Source organism: Lepisma saccharinum, chromosome 5 (assembly GCF_977018435.1).
Source record: "Lepisma saccharinum chromosome 5, izLepSacc3.1, whole genome shotgun sequence".
In the NCBI taxonomy this organism is placed as follows: Eukaryota; Metazoa; Arthropoda; class Insecta; order Zygentoma; family Lepismatidae; genus Lepisma; species Lepisma saccharinum.
Window position 1 is genome coordinate 51,483,105 of NC_139233.1, and position 19,125 is coordinate 51,502,229.

The following is a 19,125-nucleotide window of genomic DNA, read 5'->3' on the forward strand; positions in this document are numbered from 1 at the left end:
AAATGTGTTCCACGCGAAGGTCAACATGACAGGAAAGCAAAGAGGGTCACGTGACTATTGGTTACGTGGAGTGTTGTGCTTCTCCACGTCCCCAGTTCTTGATCCACATTGCAGAAAAAGTAGAGCTGCATGCAATATATGAAAATAGGTTGTTTTCAACTACACGCTTAATTATGATTTTCCCAATTGTAAATCTATCAGACGTGTCTCCCGATTTAGTCGGGACAGTCTTTTACTTTGAATTCCTGTTTGTCATAGGCGTAACTTGACGGGAGCAGAAAGGGAATTTGTAACCCCCCCCCAAAATCAGGTTTCTTAAAGCTGCTAAAACAGGAATTAAATACTATGATTTGACGCGTCCAAAAAAAGTATTATATTGAAAGATTTTTCCCAAATACGTAGATAGAAATTTAATACTTTGAAAGTGTCTCAGATTTGTTTATTGTCACAACTTAGTGTGGCACAGGTCTACTACAAAAGTGGAATTTAGTAACAGAAATATGAACCCACTCCTTTTATTTCGTAGCCGATTTCATCTTGAAACTGAAATTAAGAATATTAGTTAATAATGTCATTGGTAAACAATAAAAAAATGTGTTAGACCCAATTCTTTAATACCTTATCATAATCTTTATCGCAAGTTGAAATTTTGTTGTAAGTCCACTGTATGCAAAAAAAAAAAAAGTAAAGTTCTCACCCGTGCTTGGCGCTACGCCATGAAGGCGTATAGGGAGTGTGGGGGTAACGCCCCACACTTTCTTGATTCGTTCGTGAGTGGGGGTGATGTGATCAGCATCACGCCGCCCCACACTTTCTTGATTCGTTCGTGAGTGGGGGTGATGTGATCAGCATCACGCCGCCCCACACTTTCTTGATTCGTTCGTGAGTGGGGGTGATGTGATCAGCATCACGCCCCTGACCGCCTTTACCACCAGGGTTTCCCCCAGGTACCCATGTCATTCGACGCTGGGTGGGCGCTGGGGCCGCTTTCAACGTTAGAAAAGTTCCCGGGCTTGAACCGGCCGGGAATCGAACCCGGGACCTATAGCATGGTAGTCAGACGCGTTACCGACTGAGTCACCGGCACAGATAGACTAATCTGAAGTGCATACAGTTTAAAGTGGGATCCGAACCACTATGTGCGATCACCTGGTATCGTACCCCAGACCCCTTGATTACAAGGCCTTACCACTACGCCATCAGTGAGGCGCACACAATCTTTGTATTTTGACCTTTTTAAACCTATATGTATCATATAAGAGGTTGTTTAACGTTGCTATGCCTCTATGGATTATATTTAGCCAGTATTCGAGCACATAGCGTCAGGTTTCATAGAATATAAGCTTCTCTTCCATGTTTATGGTTTCCTGTCTGCAGTAGAAAAACTGGCAGGTTCCCATAGCTTTTCTTTCAATAGTCTTCCAATGGTTGCATATCATATCACTCAAATTTGATTCATTCGTTTCGAACAGTGGCGCAGTGGGATCGTGGGCGCCTTGTAATTAAGGGATCCCGGGTTCGATACTCGGTGGAGGAACATAGTGGTTCGGATCCCCCTTTAAATTATAGGTCCATTCACGATTAGCCTAACAGGACATAAAGTGGACTTAAGACACCAAATCAAGCAACTAACACAATCCCGTTATTGTCCAGATTATCGAATCCAGAACCTTCGTCGCGAATAACATAAGCAGGAAGACAACGTGAAATAACCGAACAGAAACAGAACCTAAAACCTACATCGGATAGATTGGATTAAGTCGACGATACAGCACGGGTTCTGAAATGAAAAAGAATACGAAAGTTGAAGGACCTCTATACGCACCCACTTTTCCTCCACTCAATGGGGAAGATATCCTTCTAGCTGAGAAGCCTTTACGTAGGAGTGCCCTGAGGGAACTTCAAGGCCACGACGATAAAGTGCAATGACGGGACCAAAACATACGTCAGATAGCTGTGTTCCTCCTTATTTCGTATGCCATTGATAACTGGAACACGTGACCTCGTCTTTGGTAGAGCAGAAGCCTGCTTGCTTGCCACCACCCTTTAGTTCAGTGACCTTCGCCCGTAGTCAGCAAGAGTGAATGACTCACCATATACTTGTCTGTGAGGCTACACAAGAATAGATATTTCGTTAGTGGCTGTAAGTATTGTTTCATCTGCAGTTATATCAGTTACCATTTCAATAGTTTCCTTCCTAATGGTTACTTTAGTGATAAACATGTAAATTAGTTCTCGAGAGTGAACGTTTTATCTATTTGAACGGGGGATTTTTATACAGCCTGCATGTATTATTTTTTCCTGAAACAAGAAGAAATTCGAAGACGCAAAAAGAGTTGTATAAGAGTAGTTAACAAAAGGAAAAAAGAAGAAGAAATCGAAAATGTAAATGCTGAAATAAATTATGGTAGAGATCGAGTGAATAACATTTTGTCATGGGGCCTCCTCGATGGCGTAGTGATAACGTCGTAATCAGTGGATCCCGGGTTTGATACACGGTGGATGCACATAGTGGTTAGTATCTCACTTTAAACTGAAGGTCGAGTCCAGATTAGCATATCTGTGCACCAAACCAAAACTAAGAAAGAAATTGTCACAGTGTAAGAAAATTTCATGTTCAACCACATACGAAACACAAGGGAATAATATATTGCAGTTTGGAGTTCACATCTGTAGCATCTAACCAGCACAATTATGAATCGCAACATATCGTATCAGATCCATTTTTATTATACATGTATGATAATATAAGAGAAGTAAAGGAAAGAGAAAACCAAGCGAAACACGGACGCCTTCTCCAGAATTTCAAATCTCGTTACATAAGGTTCTGGGTTGGAGTCCCGAACAGGCATGACTTTCTTGTTCTTGCCTTTTATCTGCTTCATTTCATCATAATTCATCGTTATGGTTTACCTGCAGGGGAAGAATACTGGCAATAATTGCCAATACAAAGCCAATGACAAACAGAACAACTCGATTACGGAGGTGCCAAGAAGAAACGAGACTTGACAGTTTCTCCGTCTCTCGGTTTGTCGAATTGAAAATTGCTCTCCCGTTCTCGGTCTCGATTAGTTAAATATAGAAATCGAAAATGTATGTGAATGAATATACATGTATTTTATATATTCCGGTTTTGTAGGAGATTTCGTGAGAGATGAAATAAGTACTCTTCCATCATATTTATTTTTATAATTTTTATTCCCTGTTCGATGATCGCGACGATAAGGACGAGTGACCATTACATGAAATTGATGACGAAATAGTCAAACACCCCCGACAAGGACGGTACTCAAACCCGGGAACTTTGGCGACGATATCGAATGTCAATCAATTAATGAGCTTGACCACCGAGCCTGCTTAAGGTTGTTTCTGTCAGGTAATTCGTAATAATATCCCACATTCACTATCATTTGCTTCATAATTTATCTTATTGTTGTGATTAACCTGAATTCAAAGAATTAGTTGAAAGGCAAAAATGCAAGATTGGATGTCTCTGATGTTACTTCGTGCCGATTAATATGACGTGGTATTATGATATGAATTTATTAATCATATAATATGCCTATTCATTCCATTGATTGATCCCAATTGAGCACACAAAATATGCTATAATGTCCACTCCATGGAGGAGTGGTTAGCACAGCGCGCTACGATGCCATGGGTCCCTGGTTAGAATCTCGACTTGGGCGTGGGTGTCCTTGGTAAGTGTCCCTTCATCAATTTCATCATAGCATCACTCATCTTCATCGTCGCTATTTGCCAAAAGTGAAAGAATAGCAAATCTAAATAACAAACATCCAATCAAATCGAACATCTCTACCGATTTAATTCTATACGGTACCGAATTCCCACTTTATTACTGCATCTTAAGTCATTTTACAGCATCTCAATTGTTTTCCGATTCGAAAACATTTGGAATGTTGTTTTGTGCAGTTGATTGTGCATTGTTTCGTTGTTTGGATTGTTTAATTAACGTCGCATTAATTAGTTTTAGACCAATCGTGACGGGGGAAGCAAGAGCACAAAGAAAGCAAAAAAGACAAGGAAGAGACCACGGCTTTCTTTAAAGATAGCATCCCGTGAATACAACTCAAGTGACTGCAGAATATTATGAATAAAATTTATTTCGCTTTTTCCTTTTATTTCTGTTTCAGTTATTTTACTTCGCTTTTCTTCTACCACTCGCGTTACTCGTGTCGGCGAGGAAGAATTATAAACTCGTGAAATGGACGATGGTACAAAAAAATATATGCCTCTCCCACGGTTCGAAACTGTCAGTACAAAATATTGTCTTATTTTTAAAATTTACGGGCAAATATGGTTTGTCACGTAGCAATTTTCGCTTATCTCTTTCTCAAGGGGTTGCATTGCCTCTCTGATGTCGTAGTGGTAACGTCTTCGCCATGTAATGAAAGGCTTCCGAATTCAATACCAAATAGAGAGGCATTTGGTTCGGACCCCTTTTTAATCTGTAGGTCCAGTGCATGAACTGGACTTAAACAATTAACGTGTGGCATGTGGTCTGTGATGAGAACCATCATTTCAGCGAACCTCTTGACAATGACTCTAATATCACTTGAAAGAATAGTATTTCTTTACGAGTAGGTCTTGTCAAGAAACCAGTTCCTGAAATTTTCTTCTGGAGGCATCGTAGCACCCAGCTGTTTGTTGTGGCTGGGGCACGAGTCATGTGACTCATGCTATCAAAGCTCAATCCTTCCCGAGAACTCAGAATCACCAGGCAAACTTAAGCGAATATTTTGTTATTTGGGTTGCATAAACAACAGGCTTTAAGACGTTACGAAATTCTACGTCCCGTGGCCCAGGTATTTTTTTCTAAGACTGTACACGTGCATGCTACGTGGAACGCAACGTGCCATTACAATTGCGATATGAAGCACTACGTGCCCCCTCCCACCGGGAATTCGTTGAACCCGGGACCTCGGGAGTACAAGGTCAGCCGGAACTCGGCTCTCTGAGGAGCAGCACCAAATACGTATCCACGTGCCCCACGAATGCTGGGACACGTTCGTATTGTTCTGTACTACTTTACTGCAGAGCGTGTAGAGGTATCCCATGCGAGTCCGACGTTAGTCATTAACGTTCTCACGTGAAGGACATGGAACGGGAGCGACCAACCCGTACTTACTGACGTTCCTTCCCGTTTGTAGCCTCTGTGATGCATGAAGGTGTGCGCTGACGTCATACTAGGAGTCACTCGCTATCCCTGGTCGAAGTTGACCCTTGCGCCCTCTGGGTATTGCAAGACTGTATGGAGAGAGCGCTGGACGTGACACATTGGTTGAGTACGTACACACGACGTATCTTCTGGGAACATTACGACGTTGTGGGTGTGTGTGGACGTGAAAACTCCCACGATGGTGCAATACAGTTTCGAGGAGAATGCAGACATGATGCTCATTTACGGGGAAGCGAGATGCAATGGAAGGGCTGCCCGTGCGATGTACCAGGAACGTTTCCCGGAACGTGTGACGCCATCACACACCATATTCGAAAAAGTGAACCGTCGTCTTCGTGAATCTGGAACATTTGTTGTGAGTAGAGTGGACACAGGTGCCCCAAGGACGAGGCGCACGCCTGCGGTGGAGGAGGCAATTCTTCATGCTGTGCACGAACACCCTGGTACGAGTACCCGAATCGTAGCGCGGGATGTTGGTGTATCTTAGTCTGTAATGTGGAATGTCCTTCATGATCAACAACTGCACCCATATCACCCCCAGAAGGTGCACGCCATGGGTCCCACAGATTTTGAACCACGTGTTCGCTTCTGCACATGGTTTGTGCGTCGTTGCGTGAATACGCCTCAGTTTCCACAGTTGGTGCTCTTCACGGATGAGGCGAAATTCACCAGAGAGGCTGTTTTTAATTCCCGCAACAGCCATGTGTGGGATGAAGAGAACCCATTCGCAACGAAAGCTCGTGGGTTCCAGCAGCGAATGGGCATCAACGTCTGGGCAGGAATACTGGCCGGTCGTTTAATTGGCCCATACGTACTTCCCACCAATCTCACAGGTCGTACTTATCTGATTTTTCTCCAAGAGACATTGCCCGAGATGTTGGAAAATGTGCCATTGGCCATTAGGCAAAACATGTGGTTCCAGCATGATGGGGCGCCACCCCACTTTGCACGGGACGTACGGGACCATCTGACCCACAGATATGACAGGCAATGGATAGGGCATGCCGGGCCCGTGCAGTGGCCCCCACGATCTCCCGACTTAACGCCCCTGGACTTTTTTCTATGGGGGCGCACGAAGAGTCTCATTTATGAAACCCCCATCGAGTCTGAGCATGACCTGGTTGCTAGGATTGTGGCAGCAGCGGACTTCATTCGAGAGAATCCACTGGTCTTCAATCGTCTGTATGAGAACATTCTTCGAAGGTACAATGTGTGCATCGATGTTGGTGGTCGTCATATTGAGCCCCTGTTGTGAGTTTCCGTTCTGCACACGCCAAAGGATGTTTTCATACTGTCCTTCGCAGTGCTTACGTGCTGCATTCCGAGTTCATCGTCGTTCCTTCATACCATCGGTAATGAACAGAAACATCAAGCAGCAATGATTCAAGATTTAGCACAAGTTGCCTATTTTTCAGGACAAAGGGTCAATATCTGTGTTACTGATTTTTATCTGTTTGTGCTACTCTCTGTTTTCCTTCCGCCAAAGTGATACTGTACATTCCAATGTGAAACCCTTCATACGTACGTGCCAATTTCTTTCCTTTTTTTTGTGGCTGTGCCTTTTAGGGAGGTGTCCCTGCATTCGTGGGGCACGTGGATATTTGGTGCTGCTCCTCAGAGAGCCGACTTCCGGCTGACCTTGTATTCCCGAGGTCCCGGGTTCAACGAATTCCCGGTGGGAGGGGGCACGTAGTGGTTCATATCGCAATTGTAATGGCACGTTGCGTTCCACGTAGCATGCACGTGTACATCCATCACTCCGTTTTGCGTACCATCTGGGATGCGCGACAGTCACTGTCCAAGCATGTTCCATTTGTCGCACTTCATGCGCTCCTCTGGGGACTCCCTCCATGTGTCACTTTTCGACCGTCCTGTGACAGCATGTTCCCTCGTCGTCTTTCTCCATTTTGCGCGAGTTTCCGCTCACATGCAGTGGGGATTCCCCATTTCCTTTGGGGATTCCCCTTGCGCATTACGAAAAGCGCCGCAATTTCAACGCCCTGATATTGTTTGGATACGACTTCCTCCACTTCCGCCAGAGCCGATCTTCGTATCTTTCGTGGTTCAGACGTTATTGCTCTTTGAAAGAGGTGTGAACCGATTTTCTCACGGCTCTGGCAGCCACACGGTGCCGTTTTCGTAATTTTGCCACATGGCACTTTCGGCTTGTTTTTCCTTCTAGATTCACCCCCCTAAGTTTGTAAAGGGAGTTCGAAATCACCCTGTATATTACCCAAAACAGTGAATACAAGATCTTTACAACAAAATATTGTGTTAAAAGATAATCGGTTCGACCCCCGGGTAAAGCATTGACCCGTTAACATGACAAAAATAATTACCTTACAAATACTCTGGTGGTTGCATACAATTTTATCCCCGATAGATTACAGTTAATTACCTTACCAGATTGGATCCAAATAGCCAAAGTTTATCTTAGTTAGTGACCTTCTGTTTCCATGCCACGTGACAATCTTAGACACCAATAATAATAATACAAACCTTAGCCCAAACTGGAAAAGCTCGCTACTCTACTTTATCCCAGTTAGGGTTTCCCACTTGATACAAATACGCGAGTCCCATAATGTACTAATAATTACCCGGGGCACGTGACTAATTAACAAAAACCAATTAACAGAAAAAGGGTCCCACGTGATTACCTAAAAGAGAACCACATGTGACTAAACAAACACACGTGACCAATAATAATAATAAAAAACGTCCTCTATCAAGATTGCCAACTGGGGGGGGGTAGAAGTTAAAGAAACAGGATGCACAGGGTCCGCGGGTACCTCCTTTTGGGCCTGAGCCAGGTGACAAGAGTCAACCGGTACCTCCCAACGAATCAGGACGGACGGTGTGCGAGAACCTGATCGGGGACTCGTCCGAGGTAAACCTGGAACCACGATCTTCGGGGAGAACCGGTCGGGGGCTGTCCAGGGTTTGCACCTAGGAACCGGTTCGTGAGGGACTCATCCATTTCAATTCCTTGGTCGGGGACCTTCCCGGGGTTTGCACCTGGGAACCAAGGTACTGTTGAAGAAGGCACCCGGTCGGGGACTTGTCCGAGATTTGAACCTGGAACCGGATCATTAAGGGAGAAAACATCAGTTAGGGAAGATCTGGCCGGGGACTTATCCTAGACCGAAGTCTTGGGGACCAGATCTTCCGATCCTTCTGCAGTTGGCATCTGGCAGTCAACTGAGCTCTCGGCCCTTCTGCGCTGCTTTTATAACGTTTGGGAGTGGCGCATGGAGGCTAAAATCCTAACTATGAGTACGCGTTGCCAACTCACTTTAAACAGAGATACAAACCGTACGTTCAAAATTCTCTCAATCCTACTCGGTAAAAATCCCTAACATAAAAATAACTAAAAGCACATTGCATTGTACCGATTCTATACAGAAGAAAATAGACAATTCTTTATCAGTTACAAACCAACAAAAATGGGAAGAACACATTCTTTGACCGAAAGAGAGATAACTTAAATCAATAACGTCCTTCTTACAAAACTAACATGTGAGCCATCGACAGTGTGCCGGCAGAAAATTTTTCATATATCACTTTACTAAACCATACCACAGTTTACCATACCACCATGTAACGGTGGGCACGTTACACAATCGTGGTTCAAATAACAACAGACGAGGCTTTCAGGGCAGGGGAAGTAGAGGTTATCGTTCAAACAATGGCCGGTTTCAGAACCGTTCCAATTTTCAGCGTGGCCGGTGGCGACGGTCACCAGCTCCCCGCGGTCAACCCGATCAAGGTGACCGGTGTGGCCCACAACTTTGTAATAAATGTGGCTTTCCTAATCACCACCAAGAATTTTGTCTTCAAAATCCAGAAGATTTAAACGCCAATTATCCGAAAGTAATGGAGACATACCTGCGGGCAGTAAAAAGATTTTAGTCTCTACTTTCCCGTCTGAAGACCTCATTTATGTCCATGCCAATGTAAATGGGGAACGTCAAAGGTTTATTGTCGATTGTGGGAGCCAAATAAGTGTAACAAGTGATAAGGGTATTCCTGCCCATGGTAGGAGGTTTAAAATCAACACTCTAGTTAAAGGTGTCACGAATAATTGTTTAACAATTAAAGAAATTGTACTCTTAGATTTTCTCTAAATGGATTTACATTTAGGCACCCCTTCAGGGTGGTACAAGATTTTGGTCATCATACCATCCTTGGTAATGATTTTCTCAAAGCCCAAAATGCAACTTTAGATTTTGAGAGCAATAAATTGGCTTTGAGCAGATTTGGCACTCCCCACGCAACCGCATTCGGTTTGATTCGAAGAAAGCTTTTGATGTTTCCGTTAAATTGACAGGTTTGCTGGTACATACTGTTGAACCTGAACATGTGGCCTCTAAACGAATTGTTGTGAAACCAAGATCACATTTGTGCATCCCTTTAAAACTAGTCAACACAGAAAATCAGAATTTAACTTTACTTGAGCCGAATGCAAATTCTCAGGCTAAATCTGGCATAATGGTACCAAGGTCGATATTCAACCTCGCTACACAACTTGTTTGGGTATCCAACCCTTTGAATTACAGAATTGTCATTCGCAAAGGTAGGCGGATCGGTGGCGCAGAATCTTGTGAGTTGGCAACGGCGGATCAGGAAAATAATTCTGTTACAATTAATTTAACAAAGGAAGAATCAGAAAACGACGATATCCCACAAGTGGATATATCCAAATTTGACATTAATCCACAAGTGGAGGAACATGAGAAAAATCAACTTTTAGAGCTTTTGTTAAAATAGAAAAAGGTTTTCAGTTGCTCCGAGAATAACATGGGCCTTGCCACCAATTTCAAACATAGGATAAAGCTTTCTGATCCTACGCCGTTCCATAAGGAGCAATATCCGATCCTGGTACATTTGCGAAGAGAGATAAAGAAACAAATTGGGACTTTGAAAAAACAGGGAATAATCCGGGATAGTACAAGTCCTTATAACTCGCTAGTTAATCTCGTGAAAACGCGTGACGGAAGTTACCGTTTTATGCAAGACGGTCGTTTTTTAAATAAACTCTCTGTGTTCGATGCGATGGCCACGCCTTCCATTCAGTCTATCTTGCACGATATGGGCGGAAAGCAGTACTATTCTAGCTCAGATTTACGTTCAGGATTCTTTCAGATACCAGTAACAGAAGACAGTAAACAGTACACAGCCTTCTCTATTCCCAACCTAGGTCATTTTGAATTTAATGTTTTAAGTCAGGTTCATATTACATCTCCAGCAGCGATGAACAGAACAGTTCAATTGGCGTGTAGCGGAATAACTTCGCCTTTTATATGGATGATTTATTTACCTGGGGCCATACCTTTAATGAAATGTTGACAACACTAGATACTCGCTCTTGGACATTTGGTGGGGTGTTATGGCCTACGCTTGAGTGACCGTATTATTTCTTCTATTAAGACTTACCGCACCCCCTCCACCACAAATCAATTAAACGATTTTTAGGTTTATGTTCATATGTCCGTAGATACGTCCCATCCTTTTCAGAGAAGGCCCAAACTCTCCAGCCCCTTTTGGGCAAAGGCAAAAAATTTGTATGGGGGAGAACCAAGAAACAGCTTTTACAAACTTAAAACACGCTTTAATAACTGCCCCAGTTTTGCTACCCTATGACCCTTCTAAGGAAACACGCGTTTACTGTGATGCAAGTCTGAAAGGTCTTGGGGCTATTTTAACACAGACAAATGCAAATAATGATTTCCTTCCTCTAGCATATGCAAGTCGAACACTCAAAAAATGGGAAGAAAAATTGTCCATCATGGAACTAGACTATCAGCGGTTCTGTATGCCCTCAAAACCTTTAGGTTTTATTTTATTGGGAAACATTTCGAAATTGTAACAGACAATAAAGCAGTCAGTTATTTGCGTACCACCCGTAATTTGAGTTCGAAGCTCTCGCGGTGGAGTGCAGAGCTTGATTCATACGATTTCACGGTCATTCATTGTAAATCTACACAAAATATTTCCGACGCTATTAGCAGGGAGTCAACCAACACCCTGCCTCCGGACATCGAATCTCCAGAAATGGGCGAACCTCGTATATTTCTTCTCCAGGATGAATCAATAGATGTGGGAAAACACCAGCGTGACGACTCATTTTTTTCAGAAATCATAAAAGTTTTGGAGGGGGCAGATGACGCCCAACCCCCCTTCGAAAGGCAGGCTTTTTATTATGTGCTGGAAAATGGTCTGTTATACAGGAACCATAAGATGGGTGGGGGAAGTAAGAAATTACTTTGTATACCTAAGTCCTTACGTCATACTGTAGTAGAAAAATTACATTCTCACCCGTGTGGTGGTGGTCATTTAGGGTTTACTAAAACATATTACAATGCGCTCAATCGCATATATTTTCCCTATATGAAACGCTTTATACAGGACAAATGTCGCCAGTGCTTATCTTGTCAAACAAACAAACGCCCTACAGGCGAGCTCCAGACCTTTCCAAGCTGTCGCCCTTTTGAACGCTTTGCTATATATTTCGCGAGACCTTTCCTTCCCAGTGGCCCAAATAAATGTAAATACATTTTATCATGCATGGACTTTGGTACCCACTATATGATTGCTGCTCCTGTTGTCGATACCACTGCTCAAACGGCTACGAGCACATAATGTTAAGATTTGGATGTCCAAGAATTTTAAACTCTGACAGGGGTGGTTCATTTAATGTCTCTGTATTTAAATAACTTAGTGCTAAACTCGGTATTAAGTTAAAATTACTGCGTATCATCACAACACATCCGGCTTAGAGGAGCGAGGTCATGGTATTTTACAGAGTATAATTAAGCATTTTGTAACCCCAAAACATGATGACTGGATTACCTATCTACAACCAGCAGTGTTTACGTATAATGTTACACGCGGCGACTCAAGTCGATTTAGTCCGTTTTACCTCATGCATGGGTTCGAAGCCCGTTTGCACTGGGAAAGTATGCTTCACGCAGATCCCTGCGAAAATAGTGCAAACACAGACAAACTTGAAAGGCTAAACAAGGCACGAGACGCGGCTCATGAAAATTTACCTAAACGATTTGAGTCCCAAAAGAAGTATTATGACAGACGTCATCAAGCAACAAGTTACGCTCCTGGTGAATTGGTTTTATTATATAACCCCACTCAGAAGGCAAATACGGCTAAGTGCTTTTCAGGCGTTTATTTTGGGCCCGCGGTAATAGTAAGAAAGGAAAATAGCAATTCCCTATTTAGTGGAATACGAAAATAAACGGGGCAAGATTGTGTCCGATTCAGTCGCGGTGCAAAGGTTAAAACGCTATCACCGCCCTTCAGGGGGTGAGGAAGAAACGAATATTGTATCTCTTCAAGAGTAAGATTTCGAAACAGTAACCGCTCATACGTAGCCCAAAAAGCACATGTCGTAATTGTTTACTTTCTGTGTGGACCCTATTTTTATATTTTTTTATATATTTGATTTTAATTTTATTTTTAGTTCCATTTCCCTAAAGTATCAATACGTCAATTCGTTTTCTCGCCAAACGTATAAAACCTAATGTACGCACCATTGTTGTTTTCTCGTAGATGTAAAACTATTTTGTTAGGCAATTGCATGTTTTATATATGAAGTAATTTATAAACACGCTCTGAAAAATATATATGCATCTTTCCATCCATGCATTAGTTATAAATAGAATTAAATATGTTGTCAGTGAGCTCATTAGTTAATTAAAGCAACGAAAGTGCGGTACGAGCGTTATTTAGTGTATATTTGTCTTTTCTTTGTGTATATTCAACCTACCGGTAGTTGTGTGAAAAGACCCGTTTTTATAGTTAATAACGTAAGAAATGTTAATGTCCCCGTGACATTTAGTCTTAAATAAAGAAAGAAGTCTGCGTAAACCGACTAAAATGAAGCAGAGAACCAAGTTCTCATTTAGACCATGTAATTTGTGCTAATAATAAGCAAGGTGTGAAGTTTCATACGTATGACGAGATATTTTTTTTATCTATTTTCAGTTAAAATTATTCCTGGTTGACAGTTACAGTATTATCTTCTTGACCCCTCCTTGAATAATTCCTATTTGCATTGCACTAATTGAGTTGTTTCTAAAACTAACAAAAAAACCGAGAAAATTTAATTTTAATTTATTTTGTGTAAAAATATGTGATTTATCAAATTTGTTGATTTGACATTTAGTGGCCGAAAAGTAATTCATTTTTTCAATAATAACTAAAAATATCAGTTGTGGTAATTTAAGCTAGTTTAGGTTCAATAATTGCTACCTAAGGCAACAAGATGAAGTTTTTCCTATATTTATTCATTTTAATTGCCTTTATCTCTCCCGTCAATTCCCTATCCTTCAAGGAAGTGGTCATAAGATCTTTTCAATACCCGTACATCATTTGTTCAGTAATTACGTTAACACTAGTTTTTATTTATATTTTAATTATTGCTTTTATTTGTTGTCAGCGAAGATATAAAATGTTAAAAGTTTTGGAAATTAATTGTCCAAGGGAAATGGAACGAGTAAATATGTCTTCAAGCGTACAGTTTTTAAATATATGCCAGTCGGATAGCGACTCTTGGCACAGTGGTCCCAACCAACCCGTTATATGTCAGTTTTTACCTTTCAAGATCCCTTTTATGACGAAGCAGGTACTCAAAACGAAGTTTTCCCACTTGAAATTCCCGCCGTCCGTCTAGATACATTTAATGTTGCATGTCAAATTCTTAATCCGTTAACGTTAGATGTTAACACCTCATCTCGCTCTGTTCAAACTAATCCTGTTAAAGTAAAGAAAGTTAAAGGAGTTAAGGTGAAAACGCAAAACGTAGATGTGTCTCGAACCGACGACGCCCAGCCCCTTTCTGAACGAATTGTCCCTTTCATTCAAAACATGTTTTATGACGACATATAATCAAGCTGTTTTTTTCACGCACTCCCCTAGCAGTTAGGCAACCGAGTTTGTAGCAGCTTGGGGCGCCGAGCAAACTTCTCCCCCTTTTTTTCTTTTCTCTCCGCTTTATATCTCGCGGAAATCCAGGTACATCAAGAACCAAAAGTTCATGAAAGGTACTCTCTTCCTCTTCCTATTTGCTCCTTGGCACCGCCTCCCTCGTTACCAGTCCTAAGTTTCTATCGTCGTGTTCCTCGCAGAGGAAGAACACGTTCCTGTTATTGGTCATCACTCACAGGAGCTCCGCCCATCCAGAATGGCCGCCATATACCTTTCCCCCTTACCCCTCTTTCCCCCCGACTGAGATCAAACCTCCAGCAGAGTTGAAAGATGTCTTTAGCTAGACTCCTCGAGTTCATGTTTTATGCTGAATTGCACTTCCCTCGCAGTTATCATCGTCGAGGGCACTTCGGTGCTCAGTTTCTACTCCAGATTCGAGTTAGCGGAAGAAACATATCCTATTTCAGTCTCCGAGAGAGAGAATTTGATGATAACTTTCTTTTCGTCAAGTGTCGGGATGGATGCGGAATTTGTTGTAGATGAACTTTACACTCAGGTGGCTTCGACACTGAAATTCCTAGCCTCAAACCGAGGTGTTAATAAGAGATTCTTCAAGGGCGCTTATTTATGCGATTTTTTTTTCTCGTTCCTTCAGAATTTTCAAAAGGTTCACGAATGAAATTAATTAGTTCTTACAGATTAATTTCGTGTTAATCTTCGTAAAAAGTAGGTAATAGCGAGTAATTGTTTTTATGTTTTAATCTCCCACACGTCATAGACTTTAGTTGAAGTAATATCATACGAAAGGAACGTGTTTCCCAGGTTATTTGTAGGGGTGAGAAAATCGTCGCACAACATCAACCCGGCTAATTGTGACTGCCCATGCCAAATCCTATACCTTTCTCCCGGCCCGGCGTCATGATGTTTCGTTTACGGTTTCGTTTCAATTTTTTTTTCCTAAGGCGACCATAAAAAGTAGTATTTTTTGTTTATCTCATTAGGCTAAAAACTCAAAAGATTGGATTTAGACGCCTACAGTTGTAATGGGTCAAGTGTAATCTCTTACGCGGCGAGCATTTATGCTAATGACAAAGAAAATACACGGCGGGCTATAGCATGACGTAGAGTTGTTTTTCCTCTTTTCTGTTTAACGTAATGCCTTATATATATTTTTTCTTTTGTTCTCAGAACCGTAAATTTACTTCACAGATAGCCAAGAAATGTTTTCTAAATCAATAACCCAGATTAGTTTCAGTCTTGAATTTACATTTTACCTAAGGAAGACAAACGCGCCCCCCTATTTTGCCAACGGTTTTAAGACCGGTCAAGGCAACCTCCTAGGGTCACAACCGGGATGGTTATGGTTTGCTTTGAGCAATTTTAATTGGATTTTTTTTGTTATTATTGTTTATCGTTTTTTATTTCATTTTTTCTCCGTTTACATTTTTTTCTCTCCCTTCCAGATACCAAGCATGGCTGACATCGCGCTATTTTAGTGGAGGTGTATTTTTCTATTCCTGACAACCCTTCCCACCTTTCAATATACAGTTGCAAATGAAAATGAGGATATTTTTGTAAACGGGTTGGGTTTATTTTACGAACAACAAGGCCTTATGGTTCACAGTTCCGATTACATATATACAACTGCCAATATTCATATTGATATTAACATTCGGACCGATAACCACTCAGGCTGTGTTAAGTGGTCAGCTATTCAAAATTATACCCATGATCGTATTCAGCAATACTTGCGCGAAATTTCACTTTACCTCCCTTGTCGTTTTAAAACCAGCGATAGCCGGCCGAACTGCCATGGGGTGTGGAAAAAAGTATCTAGGAGCACTCGAGGAAAAAGATCGATTTTTCTTTAATTTAATGAATTTATTTTCGGCGGGCCTTTCAATTTATAATTCCTTTTCAATTCATCACCTTAGCTCTTCTTTTCAAGCTCTAAAACATAATCAAGATCAGATTCAGGCAGAATTACTGGAAATGAAGAAAGAGGAAATCCAGACTTTCCGAGTTGTTAATAACATTTTGGTAATCTTCAAACGTTCTCTTATTGCTCTTAAAGCGGATTTAGTTTCGAAATTTTGTGACATCTATACGGAAGAAAGGCACCTAATGGCACTTTTGTACGCTTCAGAATTATTTACCCGTATTGATTTTATGGTAACCGATCTATCGATGAATAAACATTCTTGTCATATGATTTCTCCCGATTGGCTTCGTGTTTTTCTGAGTCTTCATTCTGACTTTAAGGAAACCCTATATATCACGGATCTGGGTCTGTTTTACGCTTTAACCAATGTCTACCTTGTCAATTATGACTTATCCACTCATTCTTTTTATATTTTGTTAGAAACTCCAAATTTACCCCGTAACGCTATTTCTCCCGTTTTTCGGACTATCAATGTTGGCACTTTTGTTGATAATAAATGGTTCCGGGTCCAATTATCATATAAAATGGAACATAATGGTCAAACCCAAATCGTGGAAATTCTTGACAGTCATTGTAAATTTAATTCCTTTATTTACGTTTGTATTCATACGGAGCTTTCAATTCACGATAATACTAAATGCTTAACAAATATTCTATTTCATAATTCCACTATTTCCTGTTCCACAGAAATAAAATCCAACGTCGGGGGCCACCTCACGAAAGTTCGCACACCAACAGGAGTGATAGTTTCCGGCACAGGAAAATTGCTCCAATCACAAAATTTAAACGGCAATTTAAATACTCACAAAACAATAACAGTGTCTGAAGGAACATCCTTTTCCTGTAATTATAAGAATTTTGATTTTTGATGATGAAATCATCCATACTCGTAGGGCTTTAGATATAGAAATATCTATTCGAGCAATTTCTCCACGTTTTAATACCTCTGTGAATTTTTCAAATGTAATTCTTCCAGCGTGGACTGACTTTCGACTGGCCATGGAGAAATTGAATCAGTCAATCGCGAACGAACCAAAATTTCATGAAATATTTTTGTCCCATTTTCCCGTTACTGTTATCCTATTACTAATTTGGAACTTCATTTTAACTGTTTATTTATGCTATACGTCAGGCGTATGCAGGCGCAAACCAACCTTGACTAGTGAGCGTTAACAATGCGTCACTATGTCGCCTTGATTTATTCATCCATTTTATTATGTATCTTTCGTAAATAATGATCCTAACTTCATTGGAGCCATGTCATCTACTCTTTTATTATATCTTAATGATCCCGAATTTACTTGTGGCTAGATCCGTTTTAACAGTTGTGACGTTACCAAATTTTGGGTTATTTTTTTTTCGTCAGTTCCTTATTTTTTACAATGCTTTGACATTTCTGACATGATATTAATGGATTTCGTCGGGTTACCTTTCTGATACCACGGGATATATTTTACAACATCTACATATTACTTTTATATATTTATCAATATTTAATCCTAGATATTTTCGTTTATTTTATTGTATATTGATCATATGCCAACAAAGGGCATTTAGTGCCATGTCATAACCTTAGTTTATGTGCATATTATTTTATATTTTGGGAGAAGCCAGGGGCTATATAATTTAGTCAATATATGCATATATTACTTTTGATGAAGTCATATTTTCATTTTAATGGTGTTCCAGAGTTAAGGCGTCAAAGGACATTTTCCGCCTTTTATTTTATTTAGCCTTCATTCAAATTTTGTTCTATAATTTATATCACTTATTGGGCAGTTTATTTTTTTAGTTTATTTATCTCTACTCATGATTTTCATTTGCCTATAAAAGACGATTACTTTACACATTTTTTATATATTTTAAATATTGACTGACTGAGAGCAATGTAGTCTTTCCAATGTCCTACCTGTTTCCTACCCTGTTCGGAAATTCCACGAGTTCAAGGAATTTCGAAAGTAGTCCAGCGATTTTTTTTTTGAAGCCGGAAGAAGAACGCATTCCTGAAGGCTTTGGAGCTCACCAGCCTCCTTTGGATTTCAGCAGTGTATGTCACCGGTGTGAGAGCTGAAATCGCCAGGGATTTTCACCTCAAGAAGTAGTGTATTTGACTGTATAACCAGTGCGAGAAATGATGAGCCCCCCTCATGCAGATTTGCCTACACTTAAAACTTGCTCAACATGCCCATATGAGCTTTTTGCTCAAGTGTGGAACCCTGTCTAATTCAAGATTTTTGTAAAAATGCCCTCGGAAAGTTCCTGTGAAATGATGAGCCCCCTCAGATTGATTTGTCCACACTTACAAAAGGCACTTCTGTCAGATTGTTGTCCATAATCCTGTCAAAAATATGCCCCTCTTGATATTTTTTTTGCCCACACCTAAAACTTAGCCAAAAATGCTCATAAGAGCCACACACACACCCACCCCCCCACACACACACACACACACACACACACACATATTTACTTCCGGTCCACTTCCGGTCCACTTCCGGTTCACTTCCGGTCCACTTCCGGTTCATTTCTGGTTCACTTCCGGTCCACTTCCGGTTCACTTCCGGTCCACTTCCGGTTCACTTCCGGTCCACTTCCGGTCCACTTCCGGTTTGCCTACTTCCGGCCCACTTGTGACCTACTTCTGATTTATTTCTATTGCATCATGTTTTGCAACAAATTATTAGACATGTGTTGTTTTCTGATTGGTTGCTTATGACATAATGTAATGATGTGTTATATTCTGATTGGCTTATTGTTTCAGATGTTTTCAATGCGGTCTGTGCTTAGGCTATATAAAGAGATTTTGCATTGCATATCAGCCAGTATTGTGAGAGTTGTTGAAGAGAAAGGGTGTGTTGTTGCAGTGCTGCTCATATTTTTTAAACAAAAAAATATTGCAGATTTGTATAAATTGAATTACAAATCTATTTGATTTAATATACAGAATTTTTATTAACCTGTCATAGGTTTATTAAGTATAAAGTTTTGATTTGGACCCCAAGAAATTTTATATAAATACCAAAGCCAAAAATATTAACACACATAC

The 19,125-nt window shown here is 40.9% G+C and overlaps 1 protein-coding gene across 1 annotated transcript; it reads left to right on the forward strand.

Moving 5' to 3' along the window:
* The first annotated feature begins 5,693 nt into the window (after positions 1-5,693).
* On the forward strand, positions 5,694-6,455 carry LOC145988027 (uncharacterized). The gene has a single exon (XM_083122865.1). It carries the CDS (start codon positions 5,694-5,696, stop codon positions 6,453-6,455), a length of 762 nt encoding a protein of 253 aa, XP_082978991.1.
* Positions 6,456-19,125: the final 12,670 nt, after the last annotated feature.

Coding starts and splice junctions, on each gene's coding strand:
- LOC145988027 (XM_083122865.1), top strand. CDS start 5,694: ATGTGGAATGTCCTTCATGATCAACAACTGCACCCATATCACCCCCAG.